This window comes from Armigeres subalbatus, chromosome 3, assembly GCF_024139115.2.
Source record: "Armigeres subalbatus isolate Guangzhou_Male chromosome 3, GZ_Asu_2, whole genome shotgun sequence".
Classification (NCBI taxonomy): domain Eukaryota; kingdom Metazoa; phylum Arthropoda; class Insecta; order Diptera; family Culicidae; genus Armigeres; species Armigeres subalbatus.
In genome coordinates, this window is record NC_085141.1 from 409258641 (window position 1) to 409285621 (window position 26981).

General features: G+C 41.2%; 3 protein-coding genes across 8 annotated transcripts in view; 2 read left to right on the forward strand and 1 right to left on the reverse strand.

The window, feature by feature from the left end:
* Positions 1–4618: 4618 nt before the first annotated feature.
* LOC134227131 (U6 small nuclear RNA (adenine-(43)-N(6))-methyltransferase) lies at positions 4619–6275 on the forward strand. The gene is made up of 3 exons (XM_062708415.1): positions 4619–4741; positions 4814–4925; positions 5001–6275. The coding sequence occupies exons 2-3, from the start codon at positions 4821–4823 to the stop codon at positions 6267–6269; spliced, it is 1374 nt and encodes a 457-aa protein (XP_062564399.1). The 5' UTR covers positions 4619–4741; positions 4814–4820; the 3' UTR covers positions 6270–6275.
* On the reverse strand, positions 6260–7561 carry LOC134227133 (nucleoporin Nup37). Its single transcript, XM_062708422.1, has 2 exons — positions 7291–7561; positions 6260–7147 (listed from the first exon to the last, which is right to left on the reverse strand). The coding sequence occupies exons 1-2, from the start codon at positions 7438–7440 to the stop codon at positions 6332–6334; spliced, it is 966 nt and encodes a 321-aa protein (XP_062564406.1). The 5' UTR covers positions 7441–7561; the 3' UTR covers positions 6260–6331.
* Positions 7562–7682: 121 nt separating this feature from the next.
* LOC134227132 (MAP kinase-activated protein kinase 2) overlaps positions 7683–26981 on the forward strand; it is a 42483-nt gene continuing 23184 nt past the window's right edge. Inside the window, exons 1-2 of one of the 6 annotated variants that reach the window (XM_062708416.1) lie at positions 7696–7855; positions 16391–16831. In XM_062708416.1, the coding sequence (XP_062564400.1) occupies positions 16625–16831 (207 nt within the window). In that variant the 5' untranslated portion in view covers positions 7696–7855; positions 16391–16624. Of the gene's footprint in view, positions 7856–7927; positions 8094–16108; positions 16203–16366; positions 16832–26981 lie in introns of those variants that run through there. The other 5 variants (XM_062708420.1, XM_062708418.1, XM_062708419.1 and 2 more) reach the window with 5 other exon arrangements.

The window sequence follows — 26981 nt, forward strand, 5'->3', positions numbered from 1 at the left end:
ACTTATACACTTTATACGATTTTCTTATGAACTGTGAGTTATTAGACCGAGAATGAATTTCATAAGTTTGTCTTATGACAATTTTAAGTTGCTTTGTGAGCCCATGGAGATAATCATAAGGCAATCTTATGAACATCAATAATTCTTACATATGAGGGTCATAATATGTTCAAAACTATTTTTATATAAATCGTGCGTCACGAACTTCAAAGAGAAGGAAATACAAAACAGATTACCGCAAGTCATTGCCCTACATATTATTTTATTTATCTCTATTTAATATCTTCATGTTATTCCCTATATAATGTCAAATTTAATGTACCATACGCCAGATTCGATCAATTTATGTTCCGTCGGGATGGCAGCAACACACCAGTATAGGAAGGCTCGAGAGTCAGAGGCTGGAAATGTTGAATGGTGAATGCGGTGATTATGGCCTGTTACCTTGTGCCAACATGTTCTGTAACCTATTAATAATGATATTAGAAGTTAACAACAGGATATGATTCCTTAACAAGAGGAAATATTTACTTACGTTTCTGATCCTCCAAATTCAACCGACTTCCAAAAATTGTCGAACTGGAGAACATGACGATATTTTAAGTTGTGATCAGAACTATATAGTTCGAACTACAGATTTCTTCACAGACTGCCATGTTGGCCATCATTTCATAAGATTTGTCTTATGAGTTTTTCACATCAAGAATAGCGATGAAGATCATAAGACACCTCTAATGTTTTACTTTGAACTACTATGAACTTCATAAGATACTACAATGAGTTTTAACGAGTCAACTAATTTTCATAAGAGGTTCAATGAAAATGAAATTCGATTATTTTTTCACGCTTCATAAGATGAGGCTTATGATGTTCTTGAGATAGTTTAGTTGAGTGCATGACAAGTAAAGAAAATTATGGTGCTCGCAACTCCATAGTTGCAATCATTGTCAGTATGGGGAATACAATTAAGTATTGTCAGATTTCCTGGATATGATACACTGCGCGGCGTTTGTAATGTTCCCAAATGGGTACTTGCACAAAACTTCACGCGGCGAATGAGTGTCGAAAGGTACGGCCGCGCCAAACGATACACCGCAATGTTATTCACCCATAAAAATCAAGTAAACGGGGTGCAGAAAGCGCGGCGGTACCTTTCATGAAGGGTTCGCCGCGTGCAATTTTGAGAAAATCAGGCAATAAAGTGGACACGGACAGTTTGGTGTATCAAGCAGCAGGTATGTATAATCACAGATAACAGATATTGAGGCTGGCATCCGAAACGTGTGTAAACATCGGCAACCGTTAATTCAAATGTATTTTAAATTGGGACCGCGTTTAGCAATCGATTGGAGATGGCGAAAGGATCATTGTTATTGAAAACGCAGCCCGAATGCGGCTGTCAAATCCATTGGCTGCGTTCGACGGTTGTTAATCAGCTGCGTCAGTATGTACTGCCGCAATCAGTTGAGTAGATGGCACTAGTGGGCCAACGTATATCAATTCAAAAGTTTACACAGGATTTTCAATAAAATTTGTTCTAGCTTAAATATCTGTTATCTGTGGTATAATATTTTTAATGCTTCCGAACATATTAAATATTAGGAATCTCAGGTTTATTTACTATGTCTTCTTCTTCTTTTTGTGTGTGGAAACCGAGGAGACTCAACAAATCAAAGTAACATTTCATAACGTCGGAAGCAACATTTTTCACTCCAATAAAAACTTGTTCGAATTAGCTGATTTTAATGGTTATGAACTTCCTAACGTGCAACAAAACCGATTTCTCCTTGGATTTCTCATAATACGGGATCATTCACATGGATAATTACGGGTTCAATTCACTGTAGCAGATATAAGAAAAGTTGCGAACATAAATCGCCAAATAAATAATTATGGTTACGACCATTTGAAGTTGCATCGCAGTGTTTACTTTTTCGGTTCGCAGTGACTGGAATGACTGGATCGCGGTGACATTAGGACGAACGTAAATAAAGCGAGCTGTCTTCTCTCTCTCAGATGACTTCATCATTTTTTTGGCTTTTTTGGCATTTTTGCGGCTAATCAACAAAAATCATGTCTGTTTTGTTTGTTTTCCCTAAATTGGACTTCTATTTTCAAGAACAAAGCCGATTCACTTCGATTCTGATGAATAATCTGCATTTGAAACATGAGTAGCAACGTCTTGAGCAGACTACAAGAAATCAGTAGTAAACTCTTGTTTTATTCATACCGAATCAGTTGTTTTTAGTATGTTCGAAATGTGTAGTGTAGTAAAGTCTCTTTTATTCATACGAACATGTCCCACAAGTGACGTTTACTACTGAAAATGTAGTAAAAAGTAGTTTATTCATACGACCTAATGGCCAATATAATGGCCTCCCTAAGAGCAAGATTACCGGTGGTGAGTTTAAGTCGTTTGGCAGCGCAGTATCATTACTTGACACTTTACCGGTCGCTACTAAACGCGCTGCTATAGCAGTAGCGCGACTGACAGGTGACCAAATTTGGTAGCGCGATAAGAGCGCTGCTATTTGATGAACTGTCAACTGTCAAACGTCACCGGTACGGAATACAGCAACCAAATTGAGAGCGGAAAATAGTGACCGATACGGAAACGAGTGACGAAACTAAAATAGCAGACAGACGTTCAAGTTCGACTCACTAACTTGTGTAAAAAAACATGACCGTCGGATTGCCAAGTAGCAATAAGCGAAGAGATGGCGCCACATGTCAAAACGGCAAACGTTATTTGCTGTTTTGTTTTGATTTTTGATTTCGTCAAAATCTTTTAGTTTCTTGATCGGATCTGCTCGATGGGACTCTTAATAAAAATGTATGAATCACACACAAACGCGCTGTTGAAAAATAAATCGAAAAATGTTCAGCACGCCAGAGATGATAGGGGAAATGTTCCGATCTCCAGCTATTTCCATCTCATCGCTAAACAAAGAAATACGGCACCAAATTCGTCGCATCTTTTTGTCAACATGCGTGCTAACTGCTGAAAAAAATCACAAAAATAATAAACACACCAAATTTCTTACCATTGCTTTGTTTTTGATGGGATGGAAATAGGAGCTATGAGATGAAGTGGCGAACCGTTCCCCTATTTGTTACTCAGAATGAGTTATTTCATTTTTGATTTTTAGATTCTTTTCCTTGTCCTACTTGACTGGACTATTCGTTGGTTTTGCAACGAAAAAATCTACGATTTTCGGTCCAGGCACATGTTTTTGAATCACAACGGAAAAAAAACACGCATGGGAAAGGATCTAAAAGAACCAATGCGAATGTTCCGAAATAGCTTACACGCAGCTTCACAATTCCTTTACTATATCGTGGCATGAATTGCAAGTAAAGTAATTCGCTTTAGCTACATTGTAAAAGTCGATTGTATAGTCGTTCAGATAAAAATGATTTTTGCGGCCGTGTGGGAAGATCTTTGTTGAGTGTTTCTGTTTTGCTTCCATGCTTTGGTGGGTGGCAAATTCGGGTGATGTAGGAGGGTCAGACAGAGTATAGAAGGCGATATGACAAAACGTCAGTTTTCATGTAGCAATAAGTTGTATAGGCGGCGCTAGCGTGCTATGCAATTCCAACGTATTTAGATTTAAAAATTTACACAGGAAAATCGAATTCAAATGTATGAGCTTAAACGTCTGTCTGCGCTAAAATGAAAGCGCTGCGCGGGTGATTAAAATGCTCGCGACCGATAAGTATGCTCTTAGAGCACTCTTTATCAAGTGATAAAGCTCGTAGTATGAACAGGCTATTATACCGCATGTTCCCTTTACTCACCCCTGGCGTCCTATACTACCACAAGGGGTTTGACAATAGCCACCATGTCCATGGACGGTAGCTTATTACCGTCCGTTGTTATTGTACGAAAATAAACATTATGTGTTTTGTTTACTATTTGTTTTGGTTAAATCTGAAAATTGTTTTCGAAATAATTTGCAAGATTTCCATCTTTGACCATGGGAATTATGTTATTTGATGATAAAATATAATAAACTAACGAATTGGAGTGAATCGATAGGTGAAATCAAACGCTACACGAAATCATATTTCATAACTTGTTCTCCCGCTCCGAATCAAACAAAAGATATTATTATTGTTTATAATGTGATGAGCATCACAGTTGAAATGGTCCGGGGATGCAATTCGAACAACATTCAATAGTGAAATTGAAATAAAATAAATGGTGTGCAGAAAGATGTTTTAGGATTATATTTACATGCCCATAATAGCTGGTATTATTTTTGAATAATTTGAAAATATGTAGCCAACAATAGTTTGGATAAAATGTAGTTGCTTGTAAACGCACGATTCGGGAGAAGTACTTTTCAAAATGTATGCTGGACATATTCATGAAGATGTTCGCTACGCTGAAAAGCATGTCTTGCCACGGGGTTGCCTTTACTGCCACATCCAGGCTATTGACATCCTATTGTTTAGCCCATCGCCAGATCGTAGCCAGGATGTCCCGGGCTATATTTTTTTTCATACTGCGTTTCAATGATGACAGCGGGCTATGTCTATTGATGATGATGACACCGTGCTTGTCACCGGCTCGGCCACATCAGTCAAATTGATCGCAACTCCGACAATAGTTTTTTTTTGTTCTATTTTTTTGTTTTCATTTTTTGAATCCGCGCTTCCACGCTGCCGGGACAAAACAAAAATTAAAAGAACAGCACATCAAATTTATTGATAGTGATTGGAGATCAACAACCAAGACAAACAGCATGCCTGGCGAGATGGACCGTGAGCGGTCTTAGCCGTCACAAGTGACAAAACAAAGAAAAAAAAAAAACAGCATGTCTATGAATAAGTTCATGCATCCGCGGAATATCTATCGGCAAAAACCGGACTTCCAAATCCTCGTTAAACAATATCCGGAGTTGTCCTCAGTAGCGACCGTCGTAAGTATCTACCTACAAATTATAAACCCAAAATCTGCCGAAACGATGCGCTAACGTTTTTATTTTTCAAACCAGGAATTGAATGGCAAACTTAAACTTGATTATAAAGATAAGAAAGCCTTACAATTACTCACAAGTTGTTTGTTGAAGCGGGATTTCGGTTTGCAAGTGGACCTTCCTCCAGATAAACTAATTCCAGTATTGCCCCTTCGGCTGAACTACATCCTTTGGCTGGAGGATATGGAAAACGCATTGGGATGGAAAAGCCAAACGATTGTTAAGGGATTGGATATTGGCTGTGGTGCTTCATGCATCTATCCACTGTTGGGTGTTGTCCATTCCAAGCACCGTTGGAGAATGGTCGGACTGGAACTGATGGAAGACAGCGTACAATGGGCTGGTAGGAACGTGGAAAAAAATGGCCTAAAGGACAACATCGAAGTGGTTCAGCAGAAATCGAATGATGGAAGTATCCTAAAACACTTTATGAGTGGAAGGGAGAGTTTTGATTTCTGCATGTGTAATCCTCCGTTTTTCAACGATGATGCAGTATCACATGAAAATCGCACATCTAGAAGAAAGGAACCATCCAATGCGGCTACTGGCAGCGATAAAGAATTGCGAACAGAAGGAGGTGAGCTTTGCTTCTTAGAACAAATAATCGACGAAAGTTTGGAATTGAAAGAGCGAATCACGGTTTACACATCGATGATTGGACATAAGAAAAATTTTGAAGAGATTATCCGGGTTATGAAAAGACGGTCTATAAGCAACGTAACTACAACTCGGTTCTGCCAGGGGAATACCACGCGGTGGGCTGTGGCTTGGAGTTTTTCCAGCGCTGCAATATTGTCGAATGTACCTGATCGTTTCGAACAAGAAACTGCAAGTCGTAAAGTTATTGGTAAACCTCTTGAAGGACGATTTTTGGCACTGGATGATGTTGAAACCGTTATCGAAGCTGAAACTAAATTATTAGCTGTACTGGAATCACTCGAGGTTCAGATGAATCCACTGGAAGGGAACACGGATCGTATGTGGGAGCTAGTGGCACAGGAAAATACCTGGTCACATCAACGTCGGAGGCGAAGGGAAGCACAGAGGAAGCTAAGCCCTGGAAGTGAAAACAGGAACAATGTAGTGCGAGAGCTGGAAGGGACTCCCAGTAAGAGATTAAAAGCTGAACAACAGCAATGCGAGCCGGTACTGAAAGCTGTGCTGTGCTTAAAAACTAAAGAAGACGGGTACTACTTAGGCTTAAGCTATTTGAGTGGCATTGCTGGAAAAGATGCACTCAATCAAATTTTACAGTTTGTAAAAAATAACATTCGATCTTTGCGTTGATTTCAATGGTTGTTTTTTTTTATGTATTCCTATATTGTTTACATTGAAAGTATTTTAATAATTTATAAAGAAATCTTCCAGAAACATAATTTCCTATCCTGTCCAGCCACTACATAAGGCAGTTGGTAATGCCAACAGAGTCCTCCATAAAGTAACAGCTTGGATTCTATTTGCGGAACCTGTGACTTGGAATGAAACACTTTCAATGTTGTCCGTGGTCTTCCCACACTAGCCACAATTGTTTCAGAATGCGGTGCAAACTTTACAATGTGACCACAATCTTCATGGATCCTCTTGTTTTCAACCGGTCGGCTTGGTTTCTTCAGATCCCAGAATATCAACTCTCCACCAGCAATAGCGACTACAAATGCTGAGTTATTCAAACTCCAATCGGCATAGTTGAGTGGGTTTTTGTTACATTCCACCGATAGAATCGCCAATTTAGATTCCACATTGTACAAGTGGACGATACCACTCTTCTCGGCAATCAATACCTTCCCAGGTTCATCTGGATGCCACTTGGCCGAAACGACTGCCGAGCCGAAGAAAAACGTGGGTCCCTTCGCGTAGCCTTCCTTCATCTTCCACATGATGCACATGTGGTCATCGCCGCACGAGGCTAGATATTCACCATCCGGATCCCAGCTGATCTGGTTTATATAGCTGCGATGACCCTGCAGCATTTGCACCGTGTTGTTATCCTCCAGGTCGCTGTTGAATATGCGAAGATTGAAATCGGCTCCGGCCGTGCAGAGAATTACCACTTTCGGAAGCACGGCCAGTGATGTTTCTGGAGCAAAAGCTACCGCATGACAACGGCTCTCGTGGTGTATTTCCTTGTATTGATTCCATTCAAAACATTCAGATTCATTTTCCTCCTACAAATATAAAAAAGATGCAATGATTTAGCTTGAAAAGCGTGGAATAATTGATCTGAATACACTGCAGAAAACGAAATTAAACTTGTTCATTTTTTCAGTCTGAGGTGTTCAAATCACTTGCTCCAATAAACCAACATTACCGGAAAGCGAACGGCACCCAAAATAAGTTTGTCGGCCAGAGCGACGCAGAGAAGATTTTGAGACCATTCATAGCTGGACAGCTCGAACGCTACAATCTTATCCGGGAATGATATTGAATGCGTTGGAGGTGAACTGTTGGTTGGATCCATCTCTTCCGGTAAACACTTGGACTTCCAGCAAAAGTTAACGGCTTCGCGCGTTGAGAAACTTTTAACCAAAATCAGCTGCTCATGATGCGGGCCGCGATCAGCGACCGACGAGCGAAACGTCAAACTTTAAGCCTCATCGGCCAAACTAAGTTTTATTTTGTCGGAGTTTGTAACATCCCTAATTATTTTTCTCGATTCTTTTTTGCACTGATGACATTCGTCATTCCGCAGCCAGATTCATCATCATCACCCCGCAGTCAGAGTTTGGAGTTCTCGCGTCTTGCGTGTGTTCGCTGGTGCGTTGTTCGTGTGTCGTCCATCGTTTTTGAATAAATTTTCTGAAATTTTGTTTGACAAAACCTTGTAGTTTTTCGGATTTAAGGCCCTCTTTATGATCAAAATTTTATTCAGAAAGGTTTGTTGAAAAAGAAGTTATAAATTATTTGCAAATTTGTGATGTTTCGAAGGAAAAACAAGCCCATTTATCGAAGTGATATTTGCTACCTGTGAAGAGTGATATTTTTTCCCTAATGGGATGACGAAACACCATCGTCAGTGTAGTGTTTGCAGAAGATTCAAAATATCCGAAGAAAGGATAGGCTACGCGTGATATCTCAAGCAAGAACAACAAACGTTTGCCCGGTGTAAATCCTGTAAGAACGTGCTTCAGGTTAGCCTGTGCAGTGTGCAGACAAACAATCGAAATTTTGTTTTCCGGCGTTACGTCTATAGGGTGGTGACACCAGATAGGTATTTTTGTGCATCATTATGGAATATTGTCCAGTTGATCAAAATTCTAGTTTTTTCCATTGCTAGACATTCCAGAATTAACCAATCTCCGGGGAGAGGGGACCTATTTTTGTTTCAAAGCAAAAACAGCTGTATGTACGTTTGTTATACAATTTACAAATAGGCGAAGACAAATTCGCGTTTTGGTCGAGATTAGAGATCACAAAAAAGGATGGGTTTGCACCTGAGGATCTCAGCGGGATATTTCAAGGACATTGTTTTGATGACACCGCTGAGTAGAATAGTGGGCGATGTGGCGCATCAATCAACTGAAAGAGAATATATGCAGAAACTGAATTGTTTATATATTGTGATAGGCAAGAACAATGTTGGCCAAATCACTTTTTTTTATTGACTATTAAGGAGACTTTCAGTCCTAGTCTGGCTCGTCTTCGCACGCCAAATCACTTCTAGAACTGGATGGATTTGCCTTAAATTATTGATCTTTGCATTCCACAATTATTTCTTATATCTCTTCCAACGATGGTTCCAATAATTTAGTCTTTAATACAAAAGCTAAATTGCAAATTATTTAAGGCATATTTTTAATAAAAAAAAATTTATTTTATAAAATTATATTTTTCCATGTTCGTTGTTTAAATTCTGCTAAATATGGATTTAAAGCGATAATCAGAATAACTCAAACGTGGCGCAGAATTGCCAATCCGAAGATGGCGAGTTCAATTCTCGGTCCGGTGTAGGATGCTTTCGGGTTGTAAACTTTTTCGACACCCTGGGGTGTATCCATTGTACTTGCAGCAAGATTCGCCACACAAGATACATACTCATGCAATGGCGGGCATAGAAAAGCTTTCAATTAATAACTGAGGAAATACTTATTGTAATTGTAATTTGTATTACTAATAGAATAGTAAGTTGAAATGCAGTTGGAATGTAGAGCAATTGAAGAAGAAGAAGGGGAAGGCGGTGACACTTCCAACGGAAGAGAAGCTAGGCGCAGCTTCACTCGGAGATGGCTGGGAGATATTCACTGAGGTCGTTTTTTACGCGTATTCGAGTCGCTATTGGTAGCACCACAACCTAGACAAAATGTTCTCGGATCAGATAGACGACTGGTATTGCATTGGTATTGCGATATTGCAGCAAAATCACACGAGGGCGAATGAGTCACGGTATAAACATGTGCGAAACAGATAAAATTTGATTTCCCGAGAAAAAAAAGTGCCAGAGCAACCGTGTCAATAATACACGAAAGTTCTATGAGAAGTTGAACGTTTCATGTAAGGGCCAACACAACTATTATATCGTTGACTTAAAAGTTGCATTATGCTGCATATAATACAATCGATCGAGACCAGCTATCGGCGACGAAGGATCGGGTGATGTGCGTCGTTCGAGTTTTATGGTCGGTCATATTGGAGTTGCAACGCAGCTCCATAACGCAGAATCATCGAAGCAACCATTGCTCGAATGTCAGGAAATGTTTAATCAGCGTTAATAAAATTACTTCCTATCATACCACAGCTGAAGACAGACGTGTTTTCATTATACCGGTACGATGAACTTCCTTTGGGGTGCTCAGCATACGAATCAAGACCGGTGAAGTTTGAAGATATTTTTTACTGAATACACTAGATTCTTTTTTTACACGATTTACCTTTTCTCAATCTTCCTAAATGTTTAACGTATAATAATTATCATGTGATTTTTCTATGATTTATTTTGGATTTTTTGAAACATGTTGCAAAGATTTTGGTGGTAAATTGAAGTCACACGATTAAAAATTCGAACGAAAAAAATCGTGTAAAAACAGAATCCTATGTAATCATGTTGCAGGAAAATGGGGAAGTCGTTTGCGAAGCTCAACGGTACCAATTACGTTAACCGGAGTTTCCCTATGAAGCTGCTTCTAGTCAAGGGAGAATCTTGAACTGCCGTGAAATATAATAAGCAAGGAATGTAAAACAACAACATTGTCCTCTCTTGTAAATATTGGGACAAACTCAACTCGCAATAAGCGTTTGTCCCAAACTGCAACAGAATAGGACAATGATCGCCTGCCTCTTACTTACTTACTTACGGATCCTGTACACCTCCGGTGGTGCAAAGGGCCGACTTGAAAGATCTCCATCCTGAGCGTTGCCCGGCTATCGCTTTAACCTGTTGCCAGGTTAGATTTCGGTCGACTTCTTTTATTTCTTTATTGAGGCTTCGCCGCCATGAGCCTCTGGGTCTGTCTCTGCTGCGATGTCCCGCTGGGTTCCAGTCTAATGCTTGTTTACAGATTTCGTTTCCGCCCCTACGTAGAGTGTGGCCGACCCAGCCCCACTTCCGATCCCGAATTTCTGTTGCTATCGGCCTCTGGTGACAACGACGATGGAGCTCACTGTTTGAGATCCAGTTGTGAGGCCACCAGGCCCGAATTATATAACGCAGGCATCTGTTAATGAACACCTGCAGCCGTTGAGTGTTCTCCACTGATACACACCATGTTTCGCTAGCGTATAACAGCACAGATTTCACGTTAGAGTTGAAAATTCGTATTTTGGTGCGTTCACTTATCTGCCTGTTTTTCCAGATATTTCTTAAACTCGCAAAGGCAGCCCTTGCTTTCTTGATCCGTGCGCCTATGTCGATATTGGTACCGCCGTCCGACGCCATTTGGCTACCAAGATATTGGAAGCTTTCAACATTCTCCACTGGTTGCCCGGCTACTGTGAAACTGGAAGGAGTCACCGTGTTTACATCCAACGATTTGGTTTTGTTGACGTTGATGACTAAACCTGCCGAGGAGGAGCGCTCGGCAAGGTCGTTGAGTTTACTCTGCATGTCAGAGCGCCGTTGTGCGAGGAGTGCAACGCCATCCGCCAATTCGAAGTCGTTTAGGTGCTCCATGGTTATAGGCTGCCATAACAGCCCGCGGTTTGGTTCACGGTCAATCGCACCTACCAGAATCTCATCGATTACGATGAGGAATAGTAACGGTGATAGAATACATCCTTGCCTCACACCAGCTACGACCCGGATAGGGTCGGACAGGACCCCATTGTGCAGCACTCTACACGAAAAGGCCTCGTACTGTGCTTCGATGAGGCCGATGATTTTCTCAGGAACTCCCTTGCGTCTCAGGGCGCCCCACATATTCTCGTGATTGAGACGGTCGAAAGTTTTTTCGTAGTCAATGAATACCAAGTAAAGGGACTCTTGGAATTCGTTGACCTGCTCCAGAATGATGCGGAGCGTGACAATATGGTCCACACAGGATCTTCCGCCTCGCACAGGATCGCCTGCCTCGCATTTTGAAAAGTACCGTGCACGCACCCAACTTTGCGCAGCTCCTAACTTTGCGCATTTTGCGGTTATTTTTGTAATAGAATGCGTTTAAATTGAATTTCGAAATATAATTATAACTTGTCAGCACAATATACATGTTATCATAACAGTGCATGCATTTTTTCGCTGTAGTCGGTTTCCGATGATATTTTTGGTTAAATAAGTATCAGTTATCATAATTTAGAGATAAACTTAACCTTCTGTTGACATGATTTGTGTTTTACTTCTGAAATATACAAGTTATCGCAGTTTGAAAAGTTCACAACAAATACCCTCCATGTTTGTTGCAAATAAAATGGAACGCAACAATGTCTTTATCCTCTGCAGATGAGGACAAAGAGTTATCACTATTCTCTTTTGTCGCTTGTTTTTTGCATTTTTCAGCGACATATGCATTCCTTGATAATAAGTTAACCGGAAACCGCTGCCTGGAATACAAAGGGTGAATAAGTGCTGGCGACCATTGAATTGGCTGTGGAACACAATCAGTTAGTATACATTAGCAAAGCCAAATCTGCTGCCAAAGCTTTAGAAAGCTTTGGAAAATTCCACGTCAAGAAGATACTCACCACGAAGGTATCTGCGATGCGCAAGATTGTTCGATTACATTTGGACATGAATAGGAACATAAAAAACCCACATTTCAGTTCTTTTTTTCGAGAAGCTGAACGATCTGCAGCACAAAAACGTACTCGGTGACCAGTGACTGCAGTACCATGGTAGCCATTTTGCTGAGCAGCCTACCTGAGGAATACGAGACCCCTGTTATAGCTCTAGCTGGAGGCCAAGGCGGAGGAAGATCTGACGCTAAACTTGGTGAAAGGAAAGCTGATTGATGAGTGGCAGAAACGGGTGAATTTTGATAAAGATGGACGACGAATCGGAGACCGCAGGTGCTTATTTTGCAAGAAACCCGGTCATATGAAGATAAATTGCAAAAAAATTCAAGGCCTGGAAAGCAGTTAAAAAACAATCCAAGTTAACAAAGCAACAGAAAGTCAACAGTGTGGTGAAAAATAACGACGAGCTGGGGAACTGGACGTTCTGCACCGGAGCAACGTGTCACATCTCTAATCGACGGGAGTTTTTTGACCACCTGGATGAGACGGTTCTGGAAGCGGTTTGGGTTGCCAACGGCATAAAGACGCATTCAAAAGGCCGCAAAACTGGTCAAATGGTAGCGCTGGATGGTGCTGACAACCGCCGGGTGATTATACGATTCAGTATGTCCCTGAAAACCATTGGAGAGTGGAGACATTTCCTGTCGTTTGTTGGCGACAACAGCAAATATACGATCGTTTACATTCTGCGGAACAAATCCTAAGCACTGGAGATGTTGGAAGAGTACGTGAAGATGACGAAAACCCAGCGGACCTTAATCAATTCCAACGACACATGGGACCTAATTGACCTTCCCGAAAAAAGGCGTACTGTTGGGTGTAAATGGGTTTTCAAGATGAAATGGACCAGAACGGCGAAATAATCCGGTACAAGGCGCGGTTGGTAGCTCAAGGTTTTGCGTTCGCAAATTGGGCTGAAGACAAGGCTGAAGATCGCGAATAGCGGATTCGTGTTCAAGTACAACGGCGGAACAATGTATTGGGCGTAAGCAGACGTGTGTCTCACTCTCCACAGCTGAGGCAGAGTTTGTCGCGCTTTCGGAAGCTTCACAGGAAGCACTCTGGCTGCAGCGGTTACTGAAAGATCTAGGAGAAGTAGAGCCGACCATTACCACGCATGTAGGCAGTCAAAGGTGCCTCAAAATGCTGGATTCGGAGAAGTTCAGCAATCGGATCAAACATATTGTGACAAAAATCCATTTCGCCAATAAAATGAAGCAGACTGAAGCCATCAATTATCTGTATAGTCCGACCAAAGAGATGCTGGCCGACGTGCTGACTATAAACTACTCCCTCGAGTTCGTCTTGGGAAACTACGGATGCAGTGTGGACTAGAAGAGCAACGTTGAGGAGAAATATTGGAGGTTCAACGCAGCTCCTAATCGCAAATGCATCGAACCAACCATTGCTCGAATGCCAGTTAATGTTTAATTAGCCTTTATAAAATTATTTCCTATCAAACCACAGCTGAAGATAGATAGTTTTTATTATATCGGTGCAATTAACTTCCTTTGGGAAGCCAAAAGGTTACGAGTCCCTTTGAAACGCGTAGACGGTTACGGCAAGGCGATAAGTCTTTCATGTCAGCTTTGGAGGGGGACAATTGTTGACACAAATAATCGTGAAAAACGATGTCCGTTCAGTTATTTGGTTTCACCGACGGCATTGGTATTATAGCCAGGGTTCGTATTTATCATTTCGATGAGAATAAATCAAGCGATTTTGGGTCAAAAGTGAGTCTTCGTTTATAGTTAGTGGCGAAAAACATCTTTCACTCACACCACTTTGCTCTACAACGATCCGGAAAGATAAACGAAAATCACGCCTACTTGATGAAATTCTTTTTTCGTTGCATCATTACTCACTTTTCTCACTACTCACTTCTCGCAAGAATTTACGTGTGCAATTGTAATTTTTTTACCGGAACGGGATTCGAACCTAGAACATCAACAGAAATAACGGTGATGCAATTGGTGATGACACGAAAAGGATGATAGAAGTGAAAAAACGAGCAAATCAACTTTTCGGGGCACTGGGAAAAATGATTATCTCTCTTCAAACCTTTTGTTTCTACGTGAGTAAGCATTCTCTGCTCGTGAGAATAAGTGAGAATCACGATTCCTGATTGTGGCACGTAACTTTGAGAAGATGGAGGAAGCCTATATCAAACTGAAGAGCGAAGCTAACCAGTTTGGACTAGTCATCAACACGTCGAAGACGAAGTACATGATGGGAAGAGGTTCATGAGAAGCCACGAGCTTGTATCGGTGGTGATGGAATCGATGTGGTCAAAGAATTCGAGTGCTTGGACTTACTAATGACTGCCGAAAATGACACCAACAGACAAATCGGGGGCTACTTTGGACATTTTAAAACTAGAATTATAACGAAAATTACTATAAAATTGTCATTATCACCAATCGGGTGACTTGTTGATAGTTGGATGGCAAATTGGCAACTTTCTGTTTCAAATTTTGTATTTTTTCCGTTTAATTTTTTCAAAAAATCAAAGATCCAAAGTAGCCCCCGGAGTCAAAAGAAGCCCCGCACTACGGTACTTTGGACTCTGCAAGGCGAAAAGAGTTCCCCGTCGTACCAAGCTAATTAGACCGGTAGTCCTCTACGGACACGAGATCTGATGCTCGTGGAGGACCAACGTGCACTTGGTGTTTTCGAATGGAAAGTACTGCGTACTGCGAAAGTTGTATTAACTATTGTGGGGTGTAGATTGCGGACGGTACGTGGAGAAGGCGAATGAACCACGAGTTGCATCAGCTGTTTGGAAAATCATCAATCGTTCACACCGCGAAAATCGGACGACTATGATGGGCCGGGTACGTAGCCAGAATGTCGGATAGTAATCAGGTGACAATGGTTCTAGACAACGATTCGGCACAACGGCACCAGCAGGCGAGGTGCGCGGTGAGCAAGGTGGATCGATCAGGTGCAGAAGACGGTGAACTGACCACTCGTGTCATTCTCTGGGGGCGATTCAAATATGACGTCCACTACTTTTTGGGATTTCTAGACCCCCTCCCCCCCCCCTCTGTCACGCTTTTTTGTATATCTAGTACATGTACTGTAACAAAATCTTAGACCCGCTCCCCCCCTAAAACCTGTGACATCATTTTTGAACGACCCCCTGCTGGAAAAATCTACCTCGGCCAGAAATTCCACCCATGATCACTTGGCCCGTCTACATCGAATATATACCGCTAATAGAACTCGTATTTGGATTTCCTGGTTCTTGCCAGTCCTATCACAGCGTTTACTTACGCTCAATTATACGAACTTTTTAGCAAAGTTGTTTTAAAAACATCGCTTAAAAGTCCTCCTCACAGCAAATTTGACCTCTGACATCAGTTATTGGCAAACTACTAATAAATAATCGAAACCAAATCACTAAATGATTGAAAGCATTCTTGGTGCCATCTTTGGTGAAAAGCTCTTTTTTTTAGAAAACACGCTTGAAATTGTTTCCTCAATTTCATCAATCCTACTTGCATTTTTCATGCGCGTTATTTATACATTCAAAACTAAAAGCACTATCTACCATCGACATCGACTTAACTTGAATGTTTGGGATAACTATAACTGGAATTCCATGAGAACCTTTGAGAAAAAGCTGTTGGTTCTCATTCAATAAATAAAATGATATAGAGCATGTATATGTGGACCCCACTCTTAGTCTGCATTTTTTAACTTTAATAACTCATTGGTAATGCAAACAGTGACGAAGTTTTCCATAACCTGCTAATAACAATTATTACTTGCTGCCGCTGCACTAATACCTATCGCACGCACACCCGAATAGAACAGATAATAAGCCGAAAGATAGCAACGCGCTCACCTCAGCCGAACATTGACTGCTAGTCCCATTCGTGAATGTTTCATTCGTCAGTGAATGATGAGTGACAACAACACTATACCTACGTACATATAAATAGGTTTGCTTTATTGAACGAATCAGCCTAGGGTTGTGATGATTGAAAACATGATGCTTCGTCCAATGTAGTGTTAGACTGCAAAGCCCGGATAAACCATCTGGCCAAGATACGTGTACGTCTCAGTTGAAGTGAACGTGTTATGTAATTTTGTTCCTCGCCAATGGTTCCGATACCAACATGTGGCCTTGCATGAGTGTTTGCTGATAAAAACGATCGCGTCACGCGCGATTGTGCGTTGTGTCTTGTGCCATTTGATGTCAGTCACATTTTTAGAAGGGCTCCATGCTTTCTTTTCTATAGGCTGTGTCGTGTAAGCTCCAGAAAAGTCAACCTCGGGTGGTGAAGTGTTGAAAGCAAGAAAACAGAAAATCTAGTGTTTCGTATTTGTGAATGGAATAACCAGGTAACAAGAAAGCCGACAAAACGGATCAAAGCAAAAGCAGTCGTGTAAACAACGACAACAGAGCTAGCAGCAGTAACAGTGAAACAGTCTGCGGAGGTGGTGGCGGAGCTCGTAAACGAAAGTTATCCGCCATGTACAAAATGCCCGAAATTAAACCGATACCCATGCAACCTCTGCAGCAGCTACCCCAGGGTGGAGGAGGCTCCAATGGGCGCCAGCCAAAGTCTACTCCCATTACGGACGACTACGAGATTTCGAACACTGTACTGGGGTTGGGAATCAATGGAAAGGTTGTGCAGTGTACCGCGAAAAAGACGAGCAACAAATATGCCTTGAAGGTAAGTCAGCCAGTGTGCATTTGTATATTGTTCAATAGATTTGTTTTATTTTGCGAAAAGAAAGTTTTTACCTTGACGTCAACTGTGTGCTACATTCTGTTCCATCATTACTTGCTATGTCATCCGATGTGAATCATCTTCTCAAATAGGATAACTTGTTTAAAGCTTTAACATGTGAAGAACTAGCAATTGTTCAAATTTACAAATTGCTGAACCAATCTTTCTTTATCGTTATCTAAGGAGGAACTCGCAATTATAGGAACACTACCGCTAATCATGTTCATTCAGCAACTCCACAGTTATAAACTGCGAGGTTTCTAAGCCAAGTTACCATTTTCGCACTCGTATATTATGAGGCTAACACGATGATACTTTTAGGGAACATCCATTAATTACGTAACGCAAAAATTGGCCATTTTCAACCCCCCCTCCCCCCTATGTCACACTTTTTGTATGAATGATTTAAATTTTTTGTATGGATTGTCACACTTCGGTCAACCCCCCCTCCCCCCTCTGAGCGTTACGTAATTTGTGGATGCTCCCTTATGCCCAGGGAAGTTCCAAACCGTAAGATGACTAAACCGTCACCCTCAGCATGGTCTTGCTTTATGACCGCGAATATTACCGCTAGGCTAAGGAGGCCCCCCTTAAGTTACGATTTAAATAAATAAAATTGTAACCTACCAACAGAACTGAATATTGTCTGGTACGATCACTGCTTGTGCTACTTGGCGTGGGCATATTGCAATTTGTGTTTGTTTACAAAAACTAGTTAAACCGTTAAACCCATATCTCAAGCTACTTTAGTACATGAGTTTACGAGAATGGCAAGAACGCATTCCATCTGACCACAGTCTGTAGAATTATAAGGTGACAATTAAGTTAATTAAATTCCAATTAGTTTTTTTTTTCGTGTCGCCCAAACAACGGCATCGGCATGGGTTATGAAGCGTCGTCGATGGAACGTAAAAAAGCCTTGTGACGCAGGCTTCGTAATAACGTGGTACTTATAATATATAGGTATCCAATACCTGGCAAGGGAAGAAACGAAAACTAGACAAAAAGCAGGATATATGTAGATATGGAACTTTTACCTAGCGTTGGGTAAACACATATTTAGGTTAGAGGCCAATAAGTTCCTGTTGCGTGCTAACTTATCGCGTATGTATTGTACTTCCATTCATCGTTCCATTGGTACAAAAGACTCTTAATTGGGTTTTAAGTATTCCTAATTAATTATACGAGTAAAGCAAGCCGAACGGTAATCAGCAGGCTTAGTTTCGCGCGATATGTGTCGGAAATTTCTTTCATTGCGAAGGATTTTGCCTAAGCGCATTAACCTACCTACTGCGCCGGCACCGCTACTGTTGCTACTGTTGGATGTGCAATGTATTGCAATGGCTGTTCAAGGTTGGCTTCCTATGGATATGGAAGTAGGCGATTCCTCGATGGGGTTATTAGAACTGTCGCCTTTGGCTGATTACGGTGGCGTTTACATTAATGGCAGCAGACTTTTAGGGTGAACCGAATAATGAAATGAGAATTTAAAGATGAATAACTTTGGATATGTATGACACCAGTGTGAATAGGTTCGGCTACAAATAAGATTATAAAACTTGCTTAACATATGATTAAGGCTTATAAACCAAAACCATGATTTTTGATTTTCTAGCATAAACGATTGCTTTGTAAATGATTCTTCATCCTAGGCAAAACTCCGTACTTGATATTTCTTAAGAAACAAATTTATTACTATTTTGAGTGAATGTCTCATGTCACTCTCATGAACCATTTGCACCATAGTGGTTTTAAAGTCCTTTGTTTGGCCCCCTTAACACCATGCTTGTTTGCATATTGTTTATTTAGGAAAACTAGCTTCAAGTTATTATAAAATGTATATTTTCACTAGGTTTCCGGCTAACAAATCTTAACATATCCGATGATGTTACTAGCTTTGAGCAAACGGGTTAAGAACCAGACGTGTTGCCGGTTATGCGAGTAAACGGCGCGATTTTTTGTCTCAGCTGAAATTTTCTAGATTTCGAATGGTTTTTCAATTAATCTTAATCTGCTGTTATAATATAACCATTTACGTATAGCATTGACATGGTTTTTGGCAATGAAATGAGTTTCTACTTCAATAAATGAATTAAATTAGTCATAGAAAACTTGAACCTCATTTTTCTCGGTTCAGCTTTGTTGGTTTCGGCCTTAATCATACACGAAAAATAAGTTATAAGAACCAAAATATAAAAAAATTCAATCTTCTAATGTTGAAAGGAAACGTTCAAACTTTTTGCATGAGCATGAGCATGATGACCGTGCATTTCGTAGTTGCTACTCCGTGATCGACCAGAACAATCGCAATTGCACAGGGAATCAATGGATGGAATCATGGGATTTGCACTCCAACCTCAATGTGCACAGTCCGAGAGCTCTAGTATTTTGGAAGGTCGACAACGGCGCTGGCCACGTCCTCACGGTCATCGGGGATGGGAAGGAATTGATGATGCAGACACTCGCCCACTGCAAGCCGAGAACACCTCTGCACTCGCCACGAGTTCCTGCGGAATTTTATTGGAATTTGGGGGTTAGGTTTTATGGCAGAGGTTCGTCTTGGTTAACGGGTTGCCAATGTGATAAGTAATGAAGGGGTGGTGAAGTATTGTAAATTGAATGCCGAAACGAACTTTTTGCCTTTCTCGTATACTAAGTATACGTAAAGGCTATAATTTCACTCCAAAACCAAACTTTTGATAGAAGGCTCGGAGACCCATAGTGTTATATACCAATCGACTCAGCTCGACGAATTGAGGTGATGTCTGTTTGTGTGTATGTATGTATGTGTGTGTATGTGTGTATGTGTACAAATTTTGTAGACACACTTTTTGGAACTTAGCATTACCCGATTTACTCGCAACAAGTTGCATTCGACGGGGAATGCGGTCCCATTGTTTGCTATTGAAAATTGGCCTGATCGGACATTGCATTTCGGAATTATTGAAAAATCATTGTTTTTTCCCAAGGGTCCCCCCTTGGAAAAAAAATTTTAAAATCGAAAGAATTTTTTTTTTTCAAGAATGGTGGGAATGCATAGTAATTAATGCAAAAACATGCAAAATGATAGAAAATATGCGATCTATCCCCCTAAAGTGCTTTTTTTACCTTTCCCATGTGATTTTTTCAGTACATTTTACGATGCACGAGAAAGGCATCATCGCCGCTAGGTGGATTAATCTGGGTTTTTTATTAAATGTAATTTTCTATGAATAATTTTCCAAACATTTATGGATCATTTGTCATACGTTCATGGGAAAATAGCAGGAATGATATTGTTTTTCTTGATCATGTTTAAAGGTACATACTTATTTTACAATTATTTGATATATTTTTTTTTAGCTTAGTTATGCTTAGTTATGGATCTTAAAATTATTCTTTATGGATAAGCCTGAGCTATTTTTTGGATTTGAGGTAGCGTTTTATGGAACATTCTGATGTTATTTATGGATCGTTTTTGTGCATTTAACGGTACAAAGTAAGGGCTGCCATAAACAAATTTGAAAAATAAGATCTATTTAGTGTTATATTAGACTTTTCTAATATGTTTGTCAACCCATTTGAACGAGCGAGAAAGGCATCATCACCGCTAGGTGGATTAATCAGGGTTTTTTTCACTCATTTCGAATTCTAACAGTTACCTGCTAGAACTAATCAAGTTGTAGTTATAGGGGATAGAGGATAGAAACGGTATGAAAGCCCATTTCTAATTCTAGCGGTTGCTAGAACATGAGAAATATATGAAAAGATACAAAGTAGAAGAATGGAACGGGCCTGGGATTGAACCCACGACCTCCTGCGTATGAGGCAGAAGCGGTAGTCATATGACCACCAAGCCCGTTATGAATGGGAACGTTCAAACTTTTTAATAAGAAATTCAAGATTTAATTTTAATGGATGGAAAACTGAAAAAAATTAAACACAATTCTAGAAATTAAAAAAAAGTGTAAAAAATGTAAAATTGATTAAATTACGAATCTAATTGTGTCATTCCTCACATAACTTTGCGATAATTTGCAAAGACTCATCAGTGGTATTCTTGACTCAAAAAGGTATTCTTTGAAATAGTGTGGATAAGATCACACCGAATGCTGAACATTGAAAATATTTCGTCTATACTATAAAGTATTATACGATTTAACTGCTTTCTGTGAACATTATGCTCCAAGAAGGAAAAAATCACACTAGACTTTTTCCATTGGCTTTGTCAGAAACTTACGAAAGTTTTACAACCAAGATAAAAAAATTACGGAAGTTTTGCAACTAAGAAAGGAATCAAACCATTATTGTAATTACATGGTCACGAAGCGCACAATTTCAGTGTGCCTGTTGATTAAAGCATTTCCCATAACACTCTTACTTTGATTTTTTTTTCATGATAAATAAAAACCGGGAAAATTTGACTAAATTTATCGGGAAAAGCGAGAAAAACCGGGAATTTGAAAATCGCATTTCAGTGGTCACCCTGTGTTAATAATTCCAGGCAGGCATGAAAAAAATATACATACCTGGGAAAACTTGGAATTATCAGGGAATTAGGCCGATAATGTTTTTTATGTCAACCCTCCCTCCCTTTCAACATTTGAACATTCTGCATCACTGTTATTATCTTGGTTTGAAATATATCATTTCTAGACCTTAACTTTACCCGTAACACGGTAGATCTCGTTGACGTAGTGTGTTACGGTGTAAGATCTACCAAACAGAGCCCTAGTTTTATCCATTTTTCAATAACTTGTGGTAAATAAGGATTCATCGTATTTAGTCCCCGCTACCAACAGCAGTCTCAGAAATAAAACATAATTATAATTACTCGAATTTCGACGTTTGAGCTTGTATGCAGCGTAAGCAACTGTTCAAGCATTAGTTAAAAACCTGTGCCCATTGTACTAGGCTGAACTGACTGCTAGACAAATCGAGTTAGGGGTTTAAATACGTACTAACTCTTCATGGACTGGTGAACAATGGTAGTGAGAGGAACACACGGAAGTTTTTATTATTGAACAAACTCTCTAACTTGAAAAGATCTTGTAGACAGAGCTAAATCCCGGCTGTTCAGCGTTTTACTGTTAATATTCTAGAAGCAAGATAACGATGTGGCTAGGGCGAACTTTATTCGATTGGAGTGTTTTATGGAGTCCGAAGTACATACGATTTCCTGCCTCCTGCCATGATGCGTCTCCGAATTTCTCTGCTGGTATCATCACCATCGTCGTCACGGAGGTCAACAGTGAGCCCAAGTACACGAATTCTTCATCCACCTCGATTTCGTCCGATTACAGCGTGAAACTCTAGTATCACTTAATAAACTAAATGATAATAAGTGTTATTATCATTTAGTATTTTAAATGATACTAGCGTTTCACGCTGTAAATATTATATTAGACATAGAGCAATGTACCCTTAGACAAAGTGGTAGATGGGAAATAGCGCTAGAAGACCGCCATACAACACTTTTCGGAATTTCGCCTCTGGAATGAGTTATTGGCTGAATACTAAATGATAATAAAATCACCGACACCGATGTCGGTGATAAAATGATAAGTTTCAATCTCTGCATGCATTAGGTGGTCTATTAGTGTCTCACATGCTCACATTTGCTATCTAGCTCACACTGTAGACATTTTTGAAATCCCTTTAAATGTTAACGTTTTTGCGTTTCTGAGAAGTTTTTTTTGGTACATGCTGAGTACAGACTAAGGCCGAAGTGGCCTGTGCGGTATATAAGAGTCTTCTCCATTCGGCTCGGTCCATGGCTACACGTCGCCAACCACGCAGTCTACGGAGGGTCCGCAAGTCATCTTCCACCTGATCGATCCACCTTGCCCGCTGCGCACCTCGCCTTCTTGTGCCCGTCGGATCGTTGTCGAGAACCATTTTCACCGGGTTAGTGTTTGACATTCTGGCTACGTGCCCGGCCCATCGCAGTCGTCCGGTTTTCGCGGTGTGAACGATGGATGGTTCTCCCAACAGCTGATGCAATTCGTGGTTCATTCGCCTCCTCCACGTACCGTCCGCCATCTGCACCCCACCATAGATGGTACGCAGCACTTTCCTTTCGAAAACTCCCAGTGCGCGTTGGTCCTCCACGAGCATCGTCCAGGTCTCGTGTCCGTAGAGGACTACCGGTCTAATAAGCGTTTTGTAGATTGTCAGTTTGGTACGGCGGCGAACTCTATTCGATCGGAGCGTCTTGCGGAGTCCAAAGTACGTACGATTTCCAGCCACTATGCGTCTCCGAATTTCTCTGCTGGTGTCATTTTCGGCAGTCACCAGTGAGCCCAAGTACACAAATTCTTCTACCACCTCGATTTCGTAACCACCGATGCAAACTCGCGGTGGGTGGCTCACATTGTCTTCTCTTGAACCTCTTCCTATCATGTACTTCGTCTTCGACGTGTTGATGACTAGTCCGATCTGCTTAGCTTCCCTCTTCAGTCTGATGTAGGCTTCCTCCATCTTCTCAAAGTTACGTGCCATAATATCTATGTCGTCGGCGAAACCAAATAGCTGGACGGACTTATTGAAATTGTACCACTCGTGTTAATCCCTGCTTTTCGTAGTACCCATTCCAAAGCGATGTTGAATAGCAAACACGAAAGACCATCACCTTGCCGTAACCCTCTGCGGGTTTCGAAGGGACTCGAGAATGCCCCTGAAACTCTAACTACGCACATCACCCGATCCATCGTCGCTTTGATCAACCGTGTCAGTTTATCCGGAAAACCGTGTTCGTGCATTAGCTGCCATAGCTGGTCCCGATCGATTGTATCATATGCGGCTTTGAAGTCGATGAATAGATGATGTGTGGGCACGTTGTATTCGCGGCATTTCAGCAGTACTTGGCGAATGGCGAACACCTGGTCCGTGGTGGAGCGTTCGCCCATAAAACCCGCCTGGTACTGCCCCACGAACTCCCTTGCAGTTGGTGCTAGTCGACGGCATAAAATTTAGGAGAGTACCTTGTAGGCGGCGTTCAGCAATGTGATTGCGCGGTAGTTGCTACAATCCAGCTTATCGCCCTTTTTGTAGATGGGACACACGACACCTTCCATCCACTCCTGCGGCAAAACTTCCTCCTCCCAAATCTTGATAATGACCCAGTGCAGCGCTCTGTCTAGTGCCTCACCACCGTGTTTAAATAGCTCTCCTGGTAGTTGGTCAACCCCAGGGGCTTTGTTGTTCTTCAGCCGGTCCATCTCCTCCTGGATTTCCTGGAGATCCGGAGCCGGTAGAATTATGTCCTGCGCGAGGTCCATCACCATACCGCCATATTCGTCTGCCACATCGCCATTCAGGTGTTCTTCGTAGTGCTGCCGCCACCTTTGGATCACCTCACGCTCGTTCGTAAGAAGGTTCCCGTTTATGTCCTTACACATATCAGGCTGTGGCACGTGGCCCTTACGTGAACGGTTTAACTTCTCATAGAACTTTCGTGTGTTATTAGCGCGGTACAGTTGCTCCGTTTCTTCACGGTCTCGATCTTCCTGCTGGCGCTTTTTCCTCCGGAAGATCGAGTTTTGTCTGTTCCGCGCCTGTTTATATCGTGCCTCGTTCGCCCTCGTGCGGTGTTGCAGCAATCTCGCCCATGCTGCATTCTTTACCTTGACATACTCTACCAAAATAAAATTTTATCATCAAATCGAGTAACAATAAAGAAGAACCAAATTATTCCTCCTACATCATAATCTCCACATTAAAATGTACACGATTCTCAAAAACGGCCCTGACCCATCTTACCCCGTGACCCATCTTGCCCCGCCTAACCCTACAATGGATACACTACGGCCAGGGAGTCGAGAATGTTTCCAACTCGAAAACATTCTAGACCGGACCGAGATTCGAACTCGCCATCTCCGGATTGGAATCCTACGCTTGTTACTCAATAAATCATCCACTAGATTGGGTAGTTTGTCTGGCCAACTAATTTAGCAATCAGAACGTTTTTAAAACACGTTTACCTAATCATTGCAACAGGTATCCACCTTCAAATGCATTACTACCTTAGACTGTGTTATCTGCTTGTCACTGTCACTTGAATAAAATGCAGTTTTTGTAATACTTGCCAACTATTTATTTATTAACACCGTCTTCGATACAACAATCGTACAGACTGAACTTAATTATTAATTCTACTTATTCTATTTTTAAAAACATTTTTGGAGATGTTGAAGTCAAATTCGTTACAAATTACATTAAAAGCACGGATACAGGAGTCTAGTGGGTTGTTGTAACCATAGTTTGTTCGGTGATATGGAACAGCTAGTAGGGAAGAATTGTTCAGAGTATGGAGGAAGGTTGTCTGGGTCATTCCAAGGCAGGATCCTTAACGCAAAGCGGACAAACTTATCCTGTACGCGCTCGATGGTTATCATGTGTGCTACATAGTACGGTGACCGAACCGGTGAAGCATACTCTGCGATGCTTCGCACCAACGAACAATACAACGTCTTCAGGTCATAAATATCGGTGAATTCGAAAGCGTGCCGTCGAATAAATCCAAGCACAGAGAATGCTTTGGAAGCCGTGATCGCCACATGCTCGGTAAACCGTAGTTTGGCATCAATGGTCACTCCAAGATCACTTAATGATGCTACACGTTCAAGTGGTTCAGTTTCAACGTAGTATTGGTGATTAATCTGGCTGTTAGAGCGAGAGAAAGATATAACCTTGCATTTCTTGCTATTGATGCGCATACCGTTATCGCTGCACCAAATTAACATGGAGTTGACGTCATTTTGCATGATCGCACAATCAGCCGGAGAACGTACGATGCGATCAATTTTGAGGTCATCGGCGAATGATAGTTTTGACGAAGAAAGAAGCACACAGCGATCATTCACATAGATGTTGAAGATCAGTGGTTCAAGAACACTCCCTTGAGGTGCCCCAGACGTAATGTCGAAGAATCGAGATCGTGTTGAGTTAACAACAACGTATGCACTACGACTAGATAAGTATGAATTTATCCACTCCGTTATCCATCTCGGGAAGCCAATATTCTCCAATTTCTCGATGACAAGATTGTGCGGTACGGCATTAAAAGCTTTAGCGAAATCCACATATAGCGCATCGATTTAACTTCTCTTCTCCATCTCACATTATCACGTGAAACGTAACACATCAGGTTCGTCGTTGTTGATCGATTCTTCATGAACCCATGTTGAGAATCAGATATAATAGGCGATGCAACAGTGTATAGCACATTATGTATCAGCTTCTCAAGTATTTTGCTTTAGGCAGCACATGATGGGAACACCACGTTAGTTAGACACTTGGTTTAAATTACCGGATTTGTGAATTGGAACTACGGAAGCTGTTTTCCATGCCAGCGGAAAGGTTTTTTCACTTAACGACCTATTGAACAACATAGCAATGGGCTTTGCTAGTTCCATGGAGCAGTTTTTGAGGAATGATGGTGATATATTGTCCGTCCCAGGTCCCTTAGTGGTGTCAAGCTCATCGATGACTCTCGGTACCTCATCGGAAGCAAACTGAATAATATGCAAGTCAATGCTGTGCGCGCAGATTGACTGAAGTAATTGTAACGAGGTGTGGGTGTCACTTTGCTAAACACACTCGAAGAACGTAGTGAAAAAAATAGCAGCTTCTTCATTGGCTCTAGCTCGAGTTTCGTTGTAGCTTACGTTGTACGGGAGACGACCAGATGATTTTCGCTTTTTTACGAAATCCCAAAATCTTGAAGGATTTTCCTTCACATTAGCTTGGATACTAGATAGGTAATCCTCATACGTTGATAGAAGAGTTGCTTTTTACGTTGATTCAGAATCACGGAGAATATTGCTGTCTCTTTCGGATTTCGAGAGAAAGAATTGGCACCGAGCCTTCCTAAGCCTGTTGCGAAGACATCGTAACGCAGAGGTCCGCCATGGTTGGTTGTATGTCGAATTAGTTTTTCGTCTTTTACGTGGCACGAGGTCGTTGCAAATTGCAAACAGTTTGTCGTAAAATGCTGATAAGGCGTCATCAATTGATCCAAAGTCCTGAAGAGAATCCCATTCAACACTGGCGAATGCTGTTCTCAGCTCAGTGTAATCACACGTGTTGAAATCGTATCCTGCGCTGCCGTCAT

Bases quoted from the DNA above. Each gene is read 5' to 3' on its own strand.
- LOC134227131 (XM_062708415.1), top strand. From the start codon at position 4,821: ATGTCTATGAATAAGTTCATGCATCCGCGGAATATCTATCGGCAAAAA. The intron at 4,926-5,000 runs GTAAGTATCTAC...TTTTCAAACCAG, and splicing joins TGTCCTCAGTAGCGACCGTC to GAATTGAATGGCAAACTTAA.
- LOC134227133 (XM_062708422.1), bottom strand. From the start codon at position 7,440: ATGGATCCAACCAACAGTTCACCTCCAACGCATTCAATATCATTCCCG. The intron at 7,148-7,290 runs GTAATGTTGGTT...TTATATTTGTAG, and splicing joins TGGGTGCCGTTCGCTTTCCG to GAGGAAAATGAATCTGAATG.